Source organism: Gastrolobium bilobum, unplaced genomic scaffold (assembly GCF_033153095.1).
Source record: "Gastrolobium bilobum isolate Gb01-03AN ecotype WA unplaced genomic scaffold, APGP_CSIRO_Gbil_v1 utg7295, whole genome shotgun sequence".
In the NCBI taxonomy this organism is placed as follows: domain Eukaryota; kingdom Viridiplantae; phylum Streptophyta; class Magnoliopsida; order Fabales; family Fabaceae; genus Gastrolobium; species Gastrolobium bilobum.
The window spans coordinates 193,327-217,292 of NW_026898317.1; the positions used below are offsets into that span (position 1 = coordinate 193,327).

The 23,966-nt window shown below is 33.1% G+C and overlaps 2 protein-coding genes across 4 annotated transcripts; one reads left to right on the plus strand and one right to left on the minus strand.

The window, feature by feature from the left end:
• The first annotated feature begins 4,730 nt into the window (after nucleotides 1–4,730).
• On the plus strand, nucleotides 4,731–7,137 carry LOC133314854 (eukaryotic peptide chain release factor subunit 1-3). 3 transcript variants are annotated; one of them, XM_061516389.1, is made up of 2 exons: nucleotides 4,731–4,843; nucleotides 5,529–7,137. In XM_061516389.1, the coding sequence occupies exon 2, from the start codon at nucleotides 5,554–5,556 to the stop codon at nucleotides 6,865–6,867; it is 1,314 nt and encodes a 437-aa protein (XP_061372373.1). In that variant the 5' UTR covers nucleotides 4,731–4,843; nucleotides 5,529–5,553; the 3' UTR covers nucleotides 6,868–7,137. The 3 variants fall into 3 exon arrangements, with proteins under 3 accessions (XP_061372373.1, XP_061372374.1, XP_061372375.1); XM_061516390.1 differs by having other exon boundaries at nucleotides 4,759–4,847; XM_061516391.1 differs by lacking the exon at nucleotides 4,731–4,843 and adding an exon at nucleotides 4,844–4,858.
• A 6,085-nt stretch (nucleotides 7,138–13,222) lies between these two features.
• Nucleotides 13,223–21,340, minus strand: LOC133314858 (acetyl-coenzyme A synthetase, chloroplastic/glyoxysomal). The gene is made up of 18 exons (XM_061516395.1): nucleotides 21,030–21,340; nucleotides 20,697–20,840; nucleotides 20,417–20,572; nucleotides 20,138–20,260; nucleotides 19,837–20,005; nucleotides 18,925–19,007; nucleotides 18,493–18,594; nucleotides 18,322–18,410; nucleotides 18,130–18,220; nucleotides 17,166–17,279; nucleotides 15,885–15,961; nucleotides 15,717–15,795; nucleotides 15,391–15,459; nucleotides 15,107–15,282; nucleotides 14,861–14,917; nucleotides 14,613–14,703; nucleotides 14,376–14,474; nucleotides 13,223–13,561 (listed from the first exon to the last, which is right to left on the minus strand). The coding sequence occupies exons 1-18, from the start codon at nucleotides 21,219–21,221 to the stop codon at nucleotides 13,376–13,378; spliced, it is 2,097 nt and encodes a 698-aa protein (XP_061372379.1). The 5' UTR covers nucleotides 21,222–21,340; the 3' UTR covers nucleotides 13,223–13,375.
• Nucleotides 21,341–23,966: the final 2,626 nt, after the last annotated feature.

Here is a 23,966-nt window from a genome sequence, read left to right on the forward strand (position 1 = left end):
TGATTTCCGCCAATCAACGGTTATGATTTTCGTAAATTAAATTCATTAATTAATTATTAATTCACAATAAATGAAACCGTTGATTGGCGAAAATCAACGGTGTTAAGATATGGTTGTAAGAGGTTGTAAAAAAAAAGGTTATAACTATAACCTTCCTCGTTTTTAATTTATGCAATGTATATTATATTTAGGGATTGTCTTTTCTCATGTTGCATAGGAGAAAAACTATCTCCTACACACACATAGAGAAGAGAGAGGAGAGAGAATAAGAAAGAGAAAAAAAATTAAAATGGGTCCCACGTTTACTTTGTGTCTTATGCATAAGATAACAATCTTATGTAACATAAGATTATTATTTTCCTTATATTTAATATTCAATAATTTTTTAAAAAATAAGACTAAACTTATAATACTCATCAATTTTGCAAAGAAACATAAAATATCACAAATATTTATATTAAACTCAATAAATTGGTAATCTTAATCAAACAAATCTAATAGTTGAAATTAAAAACGTAACACAATGCAACGTAATCTTTGAACCTTTTTTTAAGTCTTTGCAACACATGTTGAAATGTCAGAAAATATCGAAATGTCAAAAAATATCGGACATAATACATCAAGTGTTTTAAAGTGTCGATGCTTCGCAGATACCTTGTAGGCATTGCAGTTTTGGATTTTCATTGGATCCATTGGGTACTATGAATGTAGGTTGTGCCTAGACGTGACCTCCCCGATTGGATGGCTGCTGAGGTGCTGATGCCTTGCAATTGTTTATTCTGAGTTTGTATATAAAACCATCGAACCTTTAAGCTGTAAAGGTTATTTCATTGAGAGGTAACAGTGTAACACTTTTTGGTTTGGATTTGACCGTAATTAGTTTGGACTTTTATTATTGGTTTAGAGAAATTAGGAATTTCTTTTTTAATTTTTATAAAATTATGAAAGAAAAAGTATATTACATTTATTTTTTAAAGGATAAAATCGTAAATCTTTATTTATTTTATTTTAACTAATTATTTCTCCACTTTATAAATTTCTAACAAAATATTAGTCTTATGTTTTATTTTTATTTTTCATTTTCTTATTATTCCTTTCATTTTCTTTCTATCGATCACATTATTTACATCCAAAGGAAAGAAAAAATTTCTTTCTTATTTTTTTTTTAAATAGGAAAACACAACGCAGAGTCCAACGGTTGTTGGCCATGCTCATGTGTGTCCGCGAAGGAGAGTTACTAAGTAGTGAGTATTACTCTTATTCAAAATGAGACACTTGTATTATAGATAAATTATAGATTATTTATTTCGGGAATATATGAACAAGGTATTTGATTTTCTTTTTCTTTCTCGGGGAACATGTTAGCAGAGTATCATGTTTTTATTGGATGGATATAGTTGCGACGAGAGTATTTAAAATATTTTTACCCGAAAAACTATCTATCTATCATAAGAATATTAAAATAGTAAATATTCAATGAATAAATTAAAACAGTGAAGATTAATTAATAATCTATTCTAAACCAAAACTCAGTTGATTTCATTTTTCTCTTCTTTTAATTTTTTTTTAGCATTTTGTCCCCTTTCTCAAACTATATACTAATCTACTCGTGTTTTGACCAGTTGGCTAATACTTAATCGAGTAAGTCCGTTAGTCGAGTAAGTAACCCACTTAATGGAGTCAGTATTAAGTATAGACTATGTCAAATTATATATTCTTTATATATGGTCACTCCATTGAGCCTCTTCCGTTATCGTAACATATTTAATGTATTTTGTGATACTAATGTGTACTTTTTAACAAGTTCAATATGTTTTACATAATCTTCTGCCTATTGAAATAATGAGTCACTATTTATTGTTATTATTGGATAGGAAATAAGAATAGGAATTAAGTAACATCATTCATAGAAATAAAATGTGTTAAACAACCATAAATATTCAAAAGCAAAACCACATGAAATTCCTTTGTCATTCTCAAAATGGAAGCATTTTTTTCAAATTTTTTTTTACCAAATCCCATCCAAGACATAAGCCATTTTTTTAACAAAAAGTTCAAGTTGGGATAGACACGGTATCCCATTACGGTCAGAGAAGACCTCCAACCTCTTTTAGGATTTTTGGAAGGGATTACAATCACCCACTAACAAAGTTCTCACATCGACCAGCAAGGTTTGAACCCATGCCCTTGTACGGTATGAACCAAACCCTTAATCAATTGTGTTCACCTTTGTTGGCTAAAAAAAGAAGAAGCCATTTTAGGGTATAAAGAGTTTGGATAAAGATTGTCCGCAATTGTTTTGAACTCACAAACATACATATAAAGTCCAAATATGTGTGCATGATATAATAAGCATGTATTAATAAAAAATGAACCACCTTTAACAAGTCATATTGAAAATCAACAGAAAATTATATTTTGACACCTTGCATTGAATGAGAATCCTAAATAGTAAAGGACCAAACACCTATTCCAATTTCATTTATACATGTACAAGATATTAAAACTTGCTTTAAATAAAAAATGGTCGTGGATCCATATTTGAATTGTCTACTTCGTTAGTTTACTCGAATAATTGGCCAAATATTCGAGTAAGTGTGGGTCAAACGAGGATATATTAATATGAGATAGGTTATTTACCTATCATTTTTCTGCCTACTTTTACCTTCCACTCTCCAACATTATTAGATCAGAATTTTAATAGGAGAGAGAAATGATCAATGTAGTTAATATTCTGATTTAAGGGTGTTAGAGAGTGGTAGACAAGGTACGCAGAAAAAATAGAAGGTAGAAAGTAGAATAACCTATCCCTATTAATATATAATTTTAATATGAAGCTATGTGTTGAGCACAAAGCGAATTTTCTTTCGCCTTTTACTAAATATATATATATATATATATATATATATATATATATATATATATATATAATTTTAATAAAAGATTAAAATTAGTATATAATTTTAAAGGGGAGACAAAATAGTAAACTTTTTTAAATACATGGGACAATCATCAAAACCCTGTTTATGAGTGTAAATAGGTTGGACTGAGCTAGATTTTGGCTAAAATAGGACAGACTTGTGTAAAATACTTTAAAGTTTTAGCCTTGTATAGGTCCAAGTTATAAGTATGACTTGACTTATATTTAAAAAGCAAAAAGCCTTAGCCTAGACCTGGTAGCTTGTTTAAGCCTATGACATTCAATAATAAAATCAAAATAGTATTACTTTATTATTCAAAATTATTAAAATAATAATTTATTTATTTTATTTAAAATAAATAATATAATATATGCCGATCTATAAGCTAATAAGACGACATATAAAAGAAAGTCTTTGACTTGTTTTTTTGAGACAACGACCATTTTGCCACCTTTTTGGCAAAAATTTATCGGATTACCACGTCAGGAAATTTTTTTGCCAAAATGTCACGTCACCAAACTCGCTACATTGTGCAGTGAGATTACGTGGCACCATGTCAGCAACTTTAAGGCAACGTAATCTTGCTGCACTGTGTAACGAGGTTACGTAGCAGAGCCTAATTCGCTGGATTGTGTGGCGTTTTATCTGGCGCCAGTAACAATTTGACACATGGATTAAGAGGACGAATAAATACTGATTTATTTTTAATTTTCTTTTTAAAAAATATTATAAACAATAAAGATGATGGAGTGTCCATGAAAAAACGATAAAGACGAATTAATGTCCAATAAATGCTGATTTGTTTTTTTTTTCTTTTTGGAAAATATAATACACAATAAAAACGATGGAGTGCCCCATGAAAAACGATAAAGAAGATTTAATGTCCAATAAATGCTAATTTGTTTTTTGTTTTCCTTTTGAAAAATATAATACACAATAAAGACGATGGAGTGCCCAAATGAAGTATTCATAGGAAAATGATAAAAACGATTTAATATCCAATAAATACTGATTTGTTTTGTTTTCTTTTTGGATAATATAATACACAATAAAGACAGTGGAGTGTCAAATGGAGTATCCATGCAAAAATGATAAAGACGATTTAATATCCAATAAATGCTGATTTTTTTATTGGTCCTCTCAATTCACATGTCAAATTGTTACCACATAAAACGCTGCACAATACAGTGAATTAGGCCCTACCATGTAATCTCGCTACACAGTGCAGTGAGATTACGTGGCCTTAAACTTGCTGATATAGTGCCACGTAATCTAATGCAGCGAGTTTAGTGACGTGGTATTTTGACAAATTTTTTTTGTAGCATGGCAATCCGATAATTTTTTGCCAAAAAGGTCACTATCCTGTTTTTTTTATAGATATTTCAATAAGTTCATTGCTTCGTTACTAATCCGATTCAGAACAAGTCTTAAAATTAAGGTTTTAATCTCCTTCTAAAAGATAATATATAAAAGAAAACTTGTATGACTTTCTTTCTAAATAAATTTTTTTTTCTTTGAAACCTGAGCCTGTTGGACCGAGTTCGGCTTGATATAAGCTGAGCGGCACTGCTAGGTCCGCTGACCAACTTACACCCTTACCCATCCAAAAGTTGTCCCACACCACCTATTTAGTCATGGGAAATAATACTCTTATGTTACATAAGAGTACATCATTTTCCTACACTAATTCGTTTTCCGTGCCAACTAATTTTTCTTTTCTTTTTTAATATAAAATATGGGACCCACATTTAACTTCTCTCTATTTTTTTATCTCCTACAATCCTACAACATAAGAAAACTTAAACCTTTAGTTATTGTAAAATCAGAAACGTTTATACTCGAAGAAGTACTGTCCAGTGAAGCGAAAACCCTAGCACAAGAGAGAGAGAGAGACTCTCGTTCATCAAACACGCATAGGGGGGGTAGGTACAGTACAGGTTTTGTGGGGGTTCAATCCTTACCATTCCGTTTATTTGTTTAATTGGGTGCTTCTCTTTTCTCCCAGATTTTCTGTCTAATAACATGTTGGATCTTTTGCTCGCTCGCATTTTTTAAAGCAAAGTTTCAATCTTTGATTTGATTTGTTTCTGGGTGATGATAGTAGTGCAAGGATGTGCATCTGGGGGTGTTTGACTTGACTTTTGTATTTAACTTGCTGGTCAATTTTTGCTATTTGACTTGAATCTGCTGTGATTTCACAAGAAACTGGGCTCCTTTTTTATTTTTTATTTTATTTTTAGTGTTGAGAGTGAGAATACTGAATACTAAAGATGGATCTGACAATACTAAAAGAAATTGAGAAGGAAAGAGAGGAAAAAAAAAACTTTGATTGATTGAGATGGAGTTCTTGATTTTCAAGTTTTAATACTATTATTCATCAAATTCCTTTACTTGCGGTTTATTGGTTTTTTCTATCTTAAGTCTAAACATGCATTTTGTAGCAGATATACATAATATTCCTTCATAATTGTATTCATTCTGTCTCAATTATTAGTAAATGTTCTAAAATATTTGTGATTTTGAAATTGTATGTATGTGATTGTTAAGTGGTTGTCAACTGCCATTTGCTAAACTTGCTTCCACTCATATATGCGGTTACCTTTGTAGGTTATTCTTCCTGTTATAACAAACAATGGCTGATGGTCATGAATCAGATAAGAACATTGAGATATGGAAGATCAAGAAATTGATCAAAGCACTAGAATCTGCAAGAGGTAATGGTACCAGCATGATTTCTCTGATAATGCCTCCGCGCGATCAAATATCTCGTGTCACTAAGATGTTGGGAGATGAATTTGGAACTGCTTCAAATATCAAAAGCAGGGTGAATAGGCAGTCAGTGTTGGGAGCCATTACTTCTGCTCAACAGAGATTGAAACTATATAACAAGGTTCCTCCAAATGGCTTGGTTCTTTATACTGGCACCATTGTCACTGAAGATGGAAAGGAAAAGAAGGTGACAATTGATTTTGAACCATTCAAGCCTATAAATGCATCACTTTACCTCTGTGATAACAAGTTTCACACAGAAGCTCTAAATGAACTTTTAGAATCTGATGATAAGTTTGGTTTTATTATCATGGATGGAAATGGCACCCTTTTTGGGACCTTAAGTGGAAATACTCGTGAGGTGCTTCATAAATTCACTGTTGATCTGCCAAAGAAACATGGTAGAGGAGGGCAGTCAGCTTTGCGTTTTGCTCGTCTTCGCATGGAAAAACGACACAATTATGTTAGGAAGACAGCAGAACTTGCTACTCAGTTTTACATCAATCCTGCTACTAGTCAGCCTAATGTTGCTGGACTTATACTTGCTGGTTCAGCTGATTTCAAAACTGAGCTGAGCCAGTCTGATATGTTTGATCCGCGTTTGCAAGCAAAAATATTGAATGTGGTTGATGTTTCTTATGGTGGGGAAAATGGCTTTAATCAAGCAATTGAGTTATCTGCAGAGATTTTATCTAATGTGAAGTTCATACAAGAGAAACGCTTGATTGGAAAATATTTTGAAGAGATCAGCCAGGATACTGGGAAATATGTCTTTGGGGTTGATGATACATTGAAGGCTCTAGAGATGGGTGCTGTGGAAACACTTATTGTATGGGAAAGTTTGGATATTAATAGGTATGTACTGAAAAATAGTACTAATGGCGAGATTGTCATAAAACACTTGAACAAGGACCAAGAGTCTGATCAAAGCAACTTCCGAGATTCAGCTACCTCTGCAGAGTTGGAGGTTCAGGAGAAGCTGCCCTTGCTTGAGTGGTTTGCCAATGAGTACAAAAGATTTGGATGCTCATTGGAATTTGTGACCAACAAATCTCAAGAAGGATCACAATTTTGCAGAGGTTTTGGAGGTATTGGGGGTATCCTTCGCTACCAGCTTGATATCAGATCATTGGATGAGTTGTCTGATGATGGAGAAGTGTATGAGGATTCTGATTAAGCTTCTGTGATTGTAGAGCTTTTCATTGTTTTCTTTTGGATAATTGGATGAAACCACTGTCACCCCTATGTCAAAAATTCTAGACATTACTTTGATTTCATGGTTCTAAGATTTGGTCCTTTGTATTTTTATGTATTATGTTTTTTCTGTTCCATTGCTTACTAAATTTTCTTTTTTGGTTATTTAATGTAAGCCTATGGCAACTCTACCAAATTTTTGGGTGACACCTCAAATATACGAGTGCTTCAATGTCTTATAATATCTTAAGGGCCGTGGCATCTCGGTTTTATATAGTTATTGGTTATATAATGTGGTTGCAATCCTGATTGTATTAGTGTAATTTTTTATCTCCTTCACTTTAATGTGGCACAGTATGTGATACTTTGTTTTTGGGTGAAGAATCAAAGTTACAATATTTATGGCGTGCTTGCACCTAAACGGGGATTAGTCCCACGTTGAAAATGTGTAGAGCTACCCAGTAGTTTTACCAAAGGAAAAAAAAGGACACTTGGCATGTGACATCTCGGTCCTACCTAAAAGTTGCTGAGAGTGTCAAGCTCGAGGATAGTAAACGCAAATTATTGTATTTCACCTTGAATACCTGATGTTCATTAAAACTGTTATTCCTGTTTTTGACTGATATAGGGATTAAAGTTTCTTAATCTTGACCTGTTTGTTTGCAATTAGGTTAAGAAAATAGTGATTGACTGCTACATACTGACCCTGATTTGGTCTGATTGGAATATCTATGTAATTGCTTCTGCTTGTGATTGGAAATTGGTCCATTTCTCTGAACTTGAGTGGTATTGAGAGAAACCTGTTTGTTTTGCTGCGAATAAAATTCTGTAAGTGTGTTGAAACTGATATTGCATGAAAGCAACAAAATTAATGACCTTGCTTTGACATTTTGCTCCGGTCACAGACCTAAACAGAAGCATGTAAAGGTATGTGAACTTGTTGCATTTTGGATGTTCAACTGACTTCGGTTGGTGGTTAAGATTTTAGCCTGGCTTCGCAAAGATTGGGAAGTCAATTTTCAATTTGTTTCCCACAAATGCAACAGATGTGCTCACTGGCTTGCTGGAATAGGAAGAAGATCAAAGGCTAAGGAACAAGTTTATAGACTTGTCCCTCCAGGATTGTAGGAAATTTACGAAGCTGATTTAGCTAGAGTTTCAAGCTTTAGTTTTAATATCCCTTTTTAGCTTTGTTTGTTGTGTTATGGGCTAGGCCCTCTTTAACTACCAAAAAATAAAATAAAATAAAATAAAAATAAATTACACTTAATAAGACTTGTATTTAAGGACAGTAATTTTTTTTACTCTTGATTTCTTCTAATCTGTTATACAACACTATTTACTGTGTCATTATCATAAATTGTTGCTCATTTGCCTAGCATGAAGTAAATATTCTGCTTTGGTGTGAAACAAAAGCCATCTAGTAAATTTAATTTTAGTTACTCAAGCAACAGGATAGTGTGCAGCTTGGATTGTGTCCTTTTATCTAAATTATTTTGCTCTTTTGTTGTATATATTCTGTCCACTTTTCTGGCTAGACTGTTTTAGAAATTAGAATGGGAGTGATTAACTAATCTTCATTTTCTTGGTTGCTAATATAGCTTTGTGTTATCTTTGTACTGCTTGCTATATCGGATCAATTGGAAATTCTTTTTTTTTTTGTTTTTTTTTTTGCATATATCCTTGATTTTCATCTCAACCATATAATTTGATGGGTTAAGATCTCACTTCAAACTTCTAGTGATACATAATTTTCATTATATATGCCAACCTCATGGATAGGGAATAACAAGTAATATGGGTCTCATTTCAGGCTAGTGATTATTGCTTTGCTTATGTAGCTTTTTGTTTTAAAATGTCATATCTTTTATCTGTTTTATTCCTTTAGCCTGAATTTGTCTCAATCCGAGTAATACTAATACCAAGTTAATTGAAAATTTCCGTGTTGACCAAAGATTTGACTTTGAATGGTGTGCATTATCATTGCCTGCACAACTTATCTGGTATAGTGTTGGTAACTTGATACATTCTCTGCTTTGATTCTAAAGTGAGCAATAATTTGGGTTGAGATTGAATTGTGAAAATACTAATTTTACTGATTCATTTTGTTGGTTATTGCTGCAACCTGAAATCTGTTAAATCTTGGTGTTCTTAATACGTTTGACATTTGACGGCATAGGAATGATTAAATTTTAAGTGAGCTATTTGAACTATTGAGTAAAACAATAAATAAATAAATAAATTTAAAATCACACACACACACACACACTAAAACTGCACTGGTGGAAGTTTAACACCTGTTTGTAGTCTATTTAGAGTTGTACTTTGGCTATACATAAACTTGTGATGAAAACTTGACAGCCTAAAATCTTGGTTATCTTTATTAGGCTATACATACAAATAAGACTTCTGAGTTTTGAGTATCATTACTTTTGTTAATAAGCGACGTGATTTGTAGGTAAGAATTTGATATAATATAAAAATTGATATAAGCTTGAAATCATTTATTTGGAATTTTAAATTTGGAGCTGGTCTACTATTGTAACTTTTTGGTCCGTTTGAGCATTGAATTCCAGGCTACTATTAATATGTTTCTTGTACGTAATGCTGAACTTAATTGAAATTTTGACTAAAGCTTGAGTCAAATTAAGGTAATTCTGTGAGCTGATCTAATATAAAATAAAATAAAAATAAAAATAAATAAATAGTTCAAGTTCCATTCGCATTAAATTCGTTTTGCATTTTATATGTCAACAAGTAAGAGTAATTATTATTATTTATTTTTTTATAACAAGAGTAATTATTTTTAATTCTGCTGTGAAAAGTGATTAATAAGTTGGTTTGACATCTACTCATTTTCACATTTCGCAAGTGTACATAAGTTTGATAAAAGAGTAAATATCTTTTTCGGTCCTTAATAAAAAATACAGTATATTAAAGTGGGAGTAATGACGATCGAACTCATGATTTTATGGTCGTTGAAGTTCTGATATTATGTAAAAAATCAATTCAACCCAAAAACTTAAATGATCGTGTAATGATTTTTTTTTAATAATTTATATTATTTTTTAACACTCTCTTCCACACTGGAAACTTATTTGGTGGGTTGAATTGAAGCCTCGTTTTTTATACTGTACTTGAACTATGACACTGCTATATGTGAAAGTCGTCACCAAATTGCTTCTTAATATCAAGCATTGGATATAGTATATCAATTGAATTTGTTTGATAGTTATAACTCTAAAGGCGTTGTTTGCGAAGTACTAGATTTGACCACTGATTAAGGGTACTGGTTATTTTGTTAGTGTGGATATTCTTCCCTGATTTCTTTTAAATTACTCGAATACGTTGTCTCGAGCTATAATTTTGTAATTAAAAGCACATTCCTATAAGTCACTACTTTGAGCTATTTTCTTCTATTAGTTGTGTATCGGTTACTGTTAGCACTGGATGTGAATCATATATCTAAGCCGAATTAAGTTACTGTGTTATTAGCATGGAAAATCTGCCAATTGATTGAAGAATACAAATTAAGTTGTAAGGGTTGTTCTTGTAGAGGCCTCAAGGACATGCGATTATATCTGATTTTGTCTGATTTGTAAAGTGTATAATAATATATGTTCATCATATATGAGGAACAACTTTCAAAGGGGATTAAAGCACAGCCTTAGGGGCGGATAATTGAGGTTGCAGTTGTCTTGAAGAGACCAACCTAGTAAGTCTAGTAAATTCTTTTCCTTACTTGCATTTTCGGTTATTGAGGTGAAATTAGAGGTCTCTTGAGTTTAACCAAATGCATGTAAGGGTATTACCATGTTTAGTTTTAGGGTTCGTTTTTTGTCATGTCACCTGACAAGACTATTTTTATGCACACACAAATTAAGTGTGGGTCCCACGCTTAAAAAAAAAAAGTCAAACCAAAATCAGGATATGGCGCCGTATCCTCAAGATACGTTGTCGAATCCTTGTTGCAGGAATGAACAATGCCATTCCTGCAACATGATTCTTATATTTCCCTTAGTTTTAATCGAAAAACTTGTTATGAATTGGTTTTCGGTGTTGAAGAAAGTCTATTGAAAGGTAAATGGGTGTTTCAAAAGCTGGATTTTTGTTGCTAAATTGTTGCCTTGGCCGAACCATGTAGGAGGCTGTTAGAGTAATCAGATGGTACATGCATGGCAGATGTTTGTTAATATTACACTATAGAATCGAGAATGGGAAGTTCTGAACTTCACCCTTAAACTTGGTTAAAATCGTATTTGAACTTCCATTAGTTAAATGCGTAGAAATGCTGAATTAGGTAGCTTGTAGTGTCCTAGTAATTTAGGACTAACTTGAAATGTACGAGACATTGTTATCCTCACCGCCCCTGCTAGCCTCAATAATCGCAACTCGCTTCACTGAAGATCTGCTCCCCCGGAGGATCATTGCAGCACACAAACAAACACAACAATCAGCAAATGTTGGTAATCCCAATCCAAAACACAATAAAGATAATCATAACTTGAATACTCACCATAATCAAAATATGTCATTTCCATGATTAATCTTATTTAATCTCATTTAGTGAGAAAAGAATCATGGTAGACCCGAAAAATCTTGTTGCCAGTCTACCCACATGATCTGGGAAACCCTATTGCCAAGCACGTATAATCAAATTTGGCCATCATCAAAACATAAAATCCTAGTGTGTACACCTCTCCTCAAAGTTGCTACTAGTACCCCGGGAAACCTTATCGCCAGGTACCACTTTGAGAAGAACGGATAATATAATTGTAACATCATATAATATCAAAGGCATAAAGCCCAAAGGTTGTGTTCATCACTTTCAGGAGATACCATCCCAAAAGCTATATTCCCACTATATTATCACAATCACACACAATTAGGTAAATTTAATCTTGTAACAAACCACATATTTGGAAAATTTCCTCAAAGCATATGAGTTACTAAAGGGTATCATAATTTCCATATCAATTATCCAAGAGTATCATAATTTTCATATCAAATACCAAACATTTATCGAAGGTAAGATCCATATCACACATAATCCATTATCCAATTATCTTATCAAGAAAAAAAATTCATATATGATAACTCTCTTGTGGAGACTTGTTTTTAGGCTTATATTTGATGATTTGGTGCCATATAAATGCACAATTCCCTTAGAATTACTTGATTATTACATGGATCTGGTCTCTTTATGTTTTGAATGAAAAATATGCTAAGTGTTGATATTTGGTGCTATTTCGAGTGCTAGAGCAATTCACTGTCTCTATTGTTTTGTTGCAGGGTAGAGCTGTAGCATGGAAAAGAAGAGCTGTAGCACTCGAGCTTAAGTAAGACAGTGCATTGATGATATCAGCAGCAACTAGCTGTTGGGGTCCAAGTCCAAACAGGGAAAAAGAGTTCCTTAGCACCCAAGTTACCATCCTTTGTACAAAAATTCAGAATAATCACGTATCTTGGCAAATATGAATCCCCGACAAATCAGAATTAAATCTTCAAGCAAATCAAGATCAGAATGGAAGGTTATTTTGGAAAGATTTGAAGAGATACTTAGTGCCCAAGTCACCATGCCCAGTTTTAAAATCCATATCTTCAGCAAATCAGAGCAAAATCTCTAACCAAATCAAGATCAGATTACAACATTATATTTGAGGGATTTGAAAAGCTGCTTGGAGCCAAGTCATCAAAGTCTATATAAGAAAGAAGCCTACACACATTAGAAAGGCTTGGAGCAGAATTTTAGAGAGCTTTGGAAGAGATTTCAAGCTGCAAAACACTTAGAGACAGTTTGAGGATTTGTTGAGAGAGATCCAACGGATCAAAGGGAGGAGCTAGGGTTCAGGAGAGAGATCAGTGAATTCGGTGAATCCTTGCACTACTCTGACAGTTGAGAGACGGTGGATGGTGGCGGAGCCAACGGTTGCTGCAAGAGCAGAACTACAACAACGTCCCTGCTTATTCTATCTTAGTTCTATGGAGTCTTATTCTTTCTTTGTTGTTTCTTTCTATTCAAGTACGAGCAAAATTGTTAAGATTGGGTGATAGAGACCCGTATTGTGATGTAATCAGTTTGCCTAAACTTTACTATGTGATTTTTCCTTTAGTTGTTTAATAAAGTACTTAAATTGTCTTTAATCTTGTTGGCTTATCGAAAGAGAGCTGCAAAAGATCTAGGATTTGTCCTAATTCGATTTCCTACCCCCTACTAACTCACTCAGACTAGTTTAATTATGGATTTATGGTAAAAGAAAAAAAAATGCAGGGTTGGAACTCCTTAATAGAAACAATGACTATTAAGAAAAGAGATATGAATGATTTATTTATCACATAACTGAGCATTAAGCATCCCCAGAAACAAATGACTACAGAAGTTTAAGGGAAAATTTATCCTCTCATTTCTCACTTTGACTATTAGTACAGCAAAGCCTCTAATTGGCCTGCATTTCGGATAATATACCTTTGATATTACAAAGTATGGTGCTTCAGGAATCAGTAAGTTCTATAAGTTGATTGACCACACTTGGATCTGCAAGAGTACTTGTATCTCCAAGTTCATTTAGCTGCCTGGAAGCAATTTTTCTCAGAATTCTTCTCATTATCTTTCCACTCTTTGTTTTTGGAAGGCCAGGCGCCCAATGGATTTTGTCAGGTGCTGCAAAGGCTCCTATCTGAAATGTTAAACAACATAATGTGAAAATTAAGTTACAAATGAAGCCATGCAAATTGATCCGTAATAAATGATCAATCAGGTCATCCCATGTCAGCCTGATTAAGTATAAAATGTGTTTCCTTAGCTATGTATCAAAGAAAAAATATAATTAACATCAGTGTATTACTGAAAAATAATTTCCTCCACATAGATCTACATGATGATGATGATTGGTGGTGATAAATTGTAATGTAGAACCTGTTAGCTCAAGCACCGACTTAAAGTATTTTCTAAGGTACAATTGGATCCACATATTATGTACAAAGGGAACCAACAATAAAAATTAAGATTTCAGGGCATCTTTTCAGTTAGTCTCTATAAAATATCAAATTCATAAGAATATCTTAAACAACTAGGAACGCTAGGGGTTCAATCGGGCCAAAACCTGGTCAATCCAGGATGCAACCACAACACCAGAAATGAGGAAGAAAATATGATCCTTTTTTCTAGGACAATAAAGTGTAAAGGAAACAAAGAACAACGGCTCAAACAAGTAGTTATCTTGAGAATTTATCAAGGCACGGCAGTGCCATGTTCTCAGCTTTAAAGTACCATTGCCAGGAAAATTTCGCAAAAAATTCATTTTCTTCTTTCATTCCTTTCAACGAGTAATAAATCCAGACATAATTTAAAGGAAATTTCCTTAGAACCCTTAACCATCCAGGCTATTATTGACAGACCATGGTGTCAAGATTGAGTATACCATATAATTTAATATATGCTTTTGGAAAATGTATTAATATACGAGAAAATATAGTGGATTGAGTACCGACCTGCTTTCGAACTGTGAGTATGAGGTTCTTCCTAAGTTCTTCACTGTAAGGAACACCGTCCACAAGTGTAACAAATGCATAGATACCCTGTCCTTTGAGCTGCAGTAGTAATGGTAGTTGATTCAAATACAAACAGCAATCACTTGGTAATGTTATACAGAAAACTGTAAATTTCTTTCATACACACAAAAACACACTAGATGACTCACACATGGAGAGAATATTATACAGTCATACCTCATGCTCCACACCAACCACAGCAGCCTCTGCGCATTGAGGATGTGAAACTAAAGCTGATTCCACTTCAGCTGTGCCAATACGATGCCCACTGCATAGAACAAGATTATATCAGACTTAAACATCAAATAGAACTGCATGGATGGTACATCATGTCTATTCATGTTTACATGCTTGTACCTATAAACAAAGAAATTGCAAGACTGAGGAATCATCAAAAAGAGCTTTTGAAATTCAAAGAACGATACCTGACATTGATGACATCGTCAACTCTTCCAGTAAGCCAATGGTATCCATCTTTATCCCTGAAATAAAGTTAAATGAACAGTAGAACATAATTATCCAACATATTTTTGCATGTTCTGGTGTTTCCGGTGTTTGAAATACGACTACATAAATAGAATTCACAGAGACTAAACTCAAATTCAAAGATAGTATGCAAGAATCCTGGAAATTGGCAAATTATGAGCATCCAACGTTAGTAAATCACTAACCTGCTGCAGCCATCACCACTGAAATAGTAGCCAGCAAATGGCTTGAAATATGCTGTTTCATATCTTTCATGATCACCATACAGAGTTCTGAATGCCCCGGGCCATGATCCCTTAATGCACAAATAACCACTGCACTCACCTTCTATTTCAACACCTTTCTCATCCACAATGACAGGCTACAGTAACAAAATTTGTCAGAGATGAAGGCAAAGTGAAATAGTAGCAAAGAGGTAAAACAAATTTGTTAAATTATTAAATGAACAAATAAGGTTTACATAAAAGACCTGAACTCCAAAGAAAGGGAAAGTCGCAGAACCAGGCTTCTGGGGCCAAGCACCTGGTAGTGGAGTTATCTGCAAGCAACAATGAAGGATGTTAGTCTCAAAGACAGAAATGCACAGATTTGATGTTTCTATGTGTGTGTGCGACAAGAGATTGAACTTAAGACTACTATACAAAACCCATCTCTCAATTACCACTTGAGCTGGCCACATGTGGTAAGCAATGGATTATTTGTCAGTTTTCACTAATGGAATGAAGCTATATTACATGTTCAGTGACTGCCATTATAATCAAATTTACCACAGATAATCATAGGAAGTTAAAATACCATGATGCCAGCAGTTTCTGTTTGCCACCAACTGTCAGAGATAGGGCACCTTGAATCTCCAACTACATTGTAAAACCACCTGAAAGAGATAGATCAAATAATGCATCATAATGTTATTTGATATAGGAAATTAAGTTATAACTAGCTAGGAAAAATACAGAAAATAACCTCCATGCACTTGGATTTATGGGCTCGCCTACACTTCCCAGGACTCTTAAGGATTTCCTTGAGTAGCGAGTAACATGCTGCGCAAATTACAATGTTTCGAATGAACAATAATTAAATTAAGAATATGAAAATCTAGACTCTTGCATCAGACAGAGTTCCTTGTTCTATCATTATGTCTGATATTCTGATTGGAGCTTTATACAAAATGTCAATATAAAAAGCACAGGTTATATTCCTACTATAAGAGATGCAAATATATCAATTTTATATGAGGATGCATCCAAGCTTCATACAAAATACATAGAATAAATTATCTGGATAATTAAAAATGACGACAGTGGATTTCAAACAACTATATAAAATATTCTATGCATGCATTTATTAACAATGGAATAAATGAGAGAGAGTAATAAAAGAGATTCTTGACCAAGAATAATGAATTCTTCGAAGTTACATATCTATACAGAAACACAAATGGGAAAGGGAGAATATGACATCGAAGTTTGTTTGCCAGCATTATATAGGTCAAGTGGAACAGGAGGGGCAAGAAAGGCTTTAAGGACTGTAAAATCAAGCTAATGAATCTAACCACCGCTCTATAAAATAAGATACACTATAAACATCATTGTTATCAATAAAAGGCTACCCTAAGGAGATGGTAATAAAGATGTAGATGTAGCCCAAAAATGACCAACTGAACAACTTCGAAGGTCTTTTCACCCTTTCCCTCTTTTCTGTCTTATGCAATTTAAAATGGCAGGGCTGTGCTTTCAAATGCAAATACATAAATTAATGAGGTAACATCTCTCCGGCATCTCTGCTTCACCCTTTCAGGATAAAGGAAATTGCTCAACCTTCGATATGAAGATAAGAACTCTACAAAACCTTGTCAACTCCTTTATAGGAAGACATATGCATCAACATAGGACCTAATTTTAATGCATGAAAATGAGTTTATGGTCGAAAATTGATGGAACAAAAAACTACATATCTTATGCTATATTGTCTGCAAATGAAAAGGAAATGAATTATTAAAACAACAATGACACATATGGAAGCAGACCCTCATACGCTAAAATACAATAATAGTCACGTCTTTGAGAATTGCAACAATATTAAGTTTCTCCAACCTTCAAATTGACACTCATTTGTGACACCACACGAAGGCCAAAAGAGATGAGATGTTCTGAGGGGTGTGTGCGTATGCAGAAGCATTTATTCACAATCGCAAATTATTTTTCACACAGGTATACTGTAAACATTTGACCAGGGGTATCTTACCTCATCACCTTCACGCATGAGGGACCGCACCAATGTGGGGGCAGTGTAGAATAGTGTCACTTTATATTTGTCAACAATGTCCCAACAACGACCTGCATTAGGATAATTGGGAGCCTGCATTTATGTTGTTATCATATCAGATTTAAAGTGGAGTATTTCTTTGCAATAATTCCTTGACTCTCGTAATTTTCTATCTATGAACTCAAAATTCCAAATTAAGACAATGATGTTGGTGCAAATTACTAGACTTTTATTTATAAATCCGGTAATTATACTTCTTTATAGAATATGTTGTGGGGACAAATTTTTGTGTACCTCCAAAGCTCAGCTTGAGGGAATCACAACAGTTCCTTGAAAGGGTAAAGTAAATCACTTTAAAGGGTATTTTAGCAGTTCAATTTCACTGGGAAGAGTGTAATTAGTCACTTAAAATCCTTTTTTCTTTATTGATCTATTAGAAGGGGGATTCAACCTATGACCTCTACCCAAATCCCATCCTACCCTTACAATTTGAGGTAAACACAAGTGGCTAGTTAATGAATATCCATTTCTTTTTGGATGTTCAGTAGACAGTAACTATTCTGTTTTCTGAGAGCTCAAAAATTAATGTCATTTTTCACAGCCCTCTATATTAATTGGTATAACACTTTTGTTTAGAAGTCTTAACCAACGAAAAGAAACAACCAAAACCTTTTCCCCACTGGGTAGGGACGGCTACACAAATCAAACAATGTCCTTTTTAACAGTTTTACTAAGAGTTCTTCTTGGTCTTCCTCTGCCTCTAATAAGCTAACTTCCATATGATCAACTTTTCTTATTGGGCCTTCCATTGGTCTTCTTCTCACATGACAAAACAAGTTTTTTGAATTCTTAAATTCTAATAACATGTCTCTTGAATTCATTTTCTCTATCTCCATCACGCATACAAATGATTACACTATGTTTCAAGACCTAAATTCATTACCCCTTCAAACACAACATTAGTTGCACCATTGAGCATGGGTCCATAAGTGACATAGCTGTGCCCAGTAATCCAACCACAATCAGCAGTACAACTGTAGTCAGGGAATAAAGGAGTTAGATAAGAGTAATGATCAAGTTTTCATCAAGAAGATCTCAAAGATAAAAAGAAAAGAAGATAAACTTTCACACATACAAATAGATGTCGGACGGCTTGTAGTCAAATGCATACTTGAATGTTGTTGCGGTGTACACCATGTAACCACCAGTTGTATGGAGGACACCCTTTCAGAAACATATATTTAGAAAGCAGCAACCACAAGTAAAGAAAAGAAGAAAAAGGAAACTTAAACTCAAATACAAATACCTTAGGTTTTCCTGTACTCCCACTAGTATAGAGTAGAAAAAGTGGATCCTCTGCATCAACCCACTCCACTGGACAAGTAGTTGGATATTGGGGAATTACATCCTGCAAAACCAGTGAAAAAAGTAGGGAAAAGGGGAAAAGGGTGTGAACTTTTATCATAATTATAGAAGCAATATCCATGAACATTCAAAATATATTTGATACCCTTAAACAGAAATTCAAGATGCATTGCAAACCATATTATCTAAAACAAATTAATCTGTTTGAAATAACCGTAGAAATTTAGACTAGTACAATTATGTGACGTACTATTTCTTAGGCATGGCACGTAGGCATTTTGCAGAAGTACAGAAGACAAAACTCATGTTACTACTAGTACAGTTAGCTGACCACGCAAGAGTATATATGCAAAGGGGTGATTTATATACTAACCTGCCACCACATGTCTCGCCCTTTCTTCCATTTGGTATCTACCCTCTTCATTGCTGTTGGGTTTTCATAAACTAGGCATACATCTGTTTAGACAGATAAAATTGCAGGAAAAAAGAATAAGTTAAAGTAGATAATGAAGAGAACATAACATATTTGAATGAAATTGGTTGTAGCATAAGCATCAGCAAAAACATTATAGGTAATTCTATTGCTCAGTCTATTTGGGAATGTCTGTCACATAGTGAAATTAAGTCAAATGGATTGGGCAACAACCATCCAATGCAGAAGGTAAATAACATCCCAGACTACTCTGTAGCAGTCAATATCAACTTAAGTGAAGTCAGTTTGTAATAGTGATAATAAAAGGAATTACAAATTGTGTATACTGTTTTCTAAAGTGCTAGGTTTTTGTCATGTGACATTCTCGAAAAAATCAAGCAAACAATCAATCAAACTTACACATGTTGAGGAAAGCCCAGTCCAAAAATCCAGGCTGTTAAGAGGGGAGAGCCTCTACTTTCAAAATAGTTATGTATCTCACGCCCATTTGTTATGGGACTCACCCTATGTCAAATACTTAATATCTCACTAAATAAAAGAAAAATGCAAGAGACATGAATAAAAACAACACCTAGAAGGCTATGAAGTTCACTGACAAACTATTTTCTGTCAAAAGGAAGTAGTTATTTCATTCAAGAATGTGTTTGATCTATCTTCACACTAGTAAGCTCAAGTTTTGTCACTTATCGTGAGCTATGAAGTGGTGTAAGATATTGTCTCTCTCTCTCTCTCTCTCTCTCTGTGTGTATGCACACACTCATGTTTTAATTCTAATAAGTGAAACAGAACTACACAATATTTATTGAAGAGATCACGTCACTGAAACTAAAAACAAATCAATGATATGCCCACCTATAGGGACCCCATTTTGGGCTGAATCATTGATGGCAGCATCAACTATGTCTTTAAGATAGATAACCTTAGAGCCCCTTTTACCAGCATTGCAAGTAATTACAACTTTTGGTTTAAAATCAATGATTCTCTGGGCAAGAGAATCTGCAGAAAAACCGGCAAATACAACCTAAACAAATCAAAAAGCTAACAGTATTAACTCAAAAGGCTCGTGAAACATATCAAGTAAACTGATAGTTTTGAAAACATGACTGAACTAGAAAATGGTGGACAAGGGCATAAAAAAAAGTTTGCGTGATACCGAATGAACAGCACCAATGCGGGCACAGGCAAGCATTGTGATGGGAAGCTCCATAATCATGGGCAAATAAATAAGTACAGCATCTCCCTTCTTCACACCAATATCTTTCAGGTAATTTGCGACCTAAAACACACACACACACAAAAATCAATCATTCTGCCAGTTTCCATTAGTGTTTTCGCATACAAAAAGCAAACATTCAAGCATCCAAACTTGAGACATTTCAGACATCCTCTTTGTGTGAGAAAGAGACAGAAAGAAGGGGAAGTTCGAACTAACTTGACAAACTTGATGAAGAAGCTGAGTGTATGTTAAATTAGCATCAAAACCAGGCTCATTGCCTTCCCAGTAAATGGCAATTTTGTCACCAAGTCCAGCTTCAACATTTTTATCCAAGCAATTATAACAGATGTTGGTGATGCCACCCTTGAACCACTGAAGCAATGCAACAAATGAACACAGACACAGAAGGTACATCCACTCAGCCTTTGAACAAACACTACAAGAAGGAAAATACAAAAAAGATATCCAAATGGGATAATGGAAACAAATATATTACCTCAATCTTGATACTGCCTTTCCTTACATCAAAATTTTCATTACAGACTTTATCACCCCATTTCTGTTTCCAATAGAACTCTGAGGCAATATCAGACCAGAATCCAGCAGGGTCCTCAATCGATCTCTTATACATCTCCAGATACTGATAGATCAAAAATCACAGACACACACACAAACATACAGACACAAAATTAAAAAAAAAAAAAAAAAAAAAATTGTAAAAAAGATGAAACCCAGAATTAAAAAAACAATTTTTTTCCCTCTTCAATAGTAATTTAGTCAAATTCCAATGAAACCCAGAAAACATTTATGAATGAGGAGACTCTGAAACCTGTTCTGGGGACTGAACATTCGCTTGGCTAGCGAATTCCTCGCTTGGAAGGACAAAAACATCCTCTTCAGTGGCGAGAGATTCACCAAGTATCACAGCGTTCAAGTGGGAAATGTGACCAGCACCAGATGGAAGAAGCTTCATAGATTCCACATGGCGTAGGTAATTGTTGGTTCTGCGATTGGAATCCATAGAATCTCTCTTCCAATTAGTGATGCTGTTACAGTTCCACAACAGAGAGACACAAGAACAGTGCTTCTTCACAGGAAAGATGGGATCCAAAACAACTGGTGAGAGAGGTTCACATGCACCACCTCTCACAATAAAAAAGACCGGGAGCATCTGCCATATTTGTCAAACTAGAATATAAATATACAAATTTTATTTTTATGGATATTGAATATAAAAAAAAGTTTACAACTCTTATAATTAATTTAAATTTTTGTTAATCTGAGAGTTTTAATTTATTGAAATTTAATAACATTTATTATGTCACGTTTATTAATTTTTAATAAATTATAACCGTTAAATTAATGAAAACTAACGGTGATTAAATTAGTTGTAAACTTTTTTTGTGATGAATGAATCACCTCTTTATGAAAAAAATAAAATAAAAGCGTGGAAGAGCCACAAAGGAAAAAGAATAAATTATAAATAGTAAAATGATAACGATCACAATCCCAGCCGCCTTAATAAAATGTACAAATCTTTAATGCATGTAACCAATTTAATATATATATTTTTTTTTTCTTATATTTAGAAACAAAATTATCACTTTTGAAATTTTTTTCCGCTATATAAAAAAGTTTTTCTTTTAAAAAAAAATATATCCAATTGGTACATGCACCAAAAAGTTATTGCAATAAAACAGGATAACTTTTTTTTTCAGAGTCCACTTAGATAGGCAAATTGATTTTCTCTCTCTTAAATTTAATATTTTTTGGTATTATAAAATGTTTTCACCCAACCATGACTCATGAGAGTCAGTGTGGGGAAAGAAAGAGAAAGAGAAAGAGGGTTATTCAATCCTAATTTTATTTTCTTGAGTTTCAAAGGAACAAGGTAATCTGTTCTTAGTTTATGTTTTAGTCAAAAACCTTTTGATTTAATAACAAAAATGATAATAAGCCACTATGATTGATCTAGCAATTAGTAATGATAGGTTTGAGTAATTTGTATTAGATTATATATTTAATTCTTTGTTATAATTCCTAATAGTCAGAGTCTGCAATGAGATTGCGTAGGTAATCTGCTAGATGAAGAAATCAGAAAAATGGGTAGTTTGATCTGTGATGGAAAATCGTTGCAAGGATTCAAGTGAAAATAGTTTAAAAGATGATGATGAAGAGTGCCAAATAAAAATATTGATTTAGAGCATAGTGCATAGCAACTGATAGAACAAAAAGATTTAGTATATAAAGAATGAGAGACAACGTTGAGAACACGCGGTTGACTTTTGAAAAACATGCTTTGTTACAAAAAAACAAAAGAAAAAAACAAAACAAAACAAAAAGATAATGTTGCTTTTGTACCGGAACCTTCGGGCTTGTTTAATAGTGTTTCCGTTTTTTTTTTTTTTTTAAACTATTTTGTAGAGTTGTTTATAAGAACTGGTTTTCAGAAGAAGAAAATTTGTCTGTTTAAAAAGAGTTTTAAAAATTAAAGCATTTGTTTGAAAAATTTATTTTAAAAGTTTTTAAAATAAAAAAATGAAATTCAACCCACTGGTATTTTTTTCTTGTTAATTTTTTTAATGATTTGTTTAATTATATATAGAAATTTAAGATTATTTTAGTTGAACAGCTTTTTGAGATTTAAATAAGGGGAAATGATCTCTGCAGTTATGGCAAAAATTATTTCTCTTCCTTAAATACAAATATTTGAAAAAGAGAAACCAACATTTGTGTATGAAGCAGAAAAATGATTTCTGCCACAACTGTAGAAATCATTTACCCTTTAATAAAGAGTAAAACTAATCTTATGTTGCATAGAATAGTATATTTAATGTTGTGAAACAAAATTAAAGTGGATCCCACTAAAAAAGAAAAAAGAAAAAAAATTTAGATGAGACCCACCTTGATTTTATTTCATCACATAAGACACATTCTCTTATGCAAAATAAAATTAGTTTTACCCTTAAATAAATTGTATTATAGCGTTTGATGATTTAACAGATTATGTTAAAGGGAATGATCCATTTTCAAAATTTTTTTACAAATTACACTAAGTATGATCGATCATATATTCTTAATTGAAGTATGACTGATCATACTTAGTGTAGTTTATAAACAAAAAGTATATAAATATAATATTTCTTTTATTTTAGTTGTATTATTTAAATCTGATTAAAAAATCCCTCTGTCATGGCTTTATAGTATGTTCATCTTTCAAGAAACCTCATTGGTTAAAAAAATGATTTTTTATATAAAAATAAGGGAACTATTAGTTTCATGTTGTAGGAGATTAATATCTCATGTTATAGACATAGAGTATATGGAATCTACTCTTTTAAAATAATTAAATAAATGAAGGGCTTTGTTTTTCTCCTTTGAAAGGAGAAGTAAAATTTTGTAGCTGATACAAATTTTGAATGGACTCCATCATATTTAAATAAATAAAAAATAAGAAAACTAAACACGCAAAACAATGTCTCACTAATTGGATAATAGCATTCTCCAGCAACAGGAGAAACTATTCTCCCATAAATGAACGTACCCCACATATTTTGTGTCTATGATATGAAATACTAGTCTTCTACAATATAAGATTAATATTTTCCAAAAAATAATCACAAATATATTCCACTAAACAAACCAAGTTCACACATTTTTATTTAGCTTTATTAGTAATTATTCAAATAACTTCTTTCACAACAGAAAAATAAAATAAAAAGTTATAATAACAAACAAATCATGCTAAAATGCATCCTCATTCCTC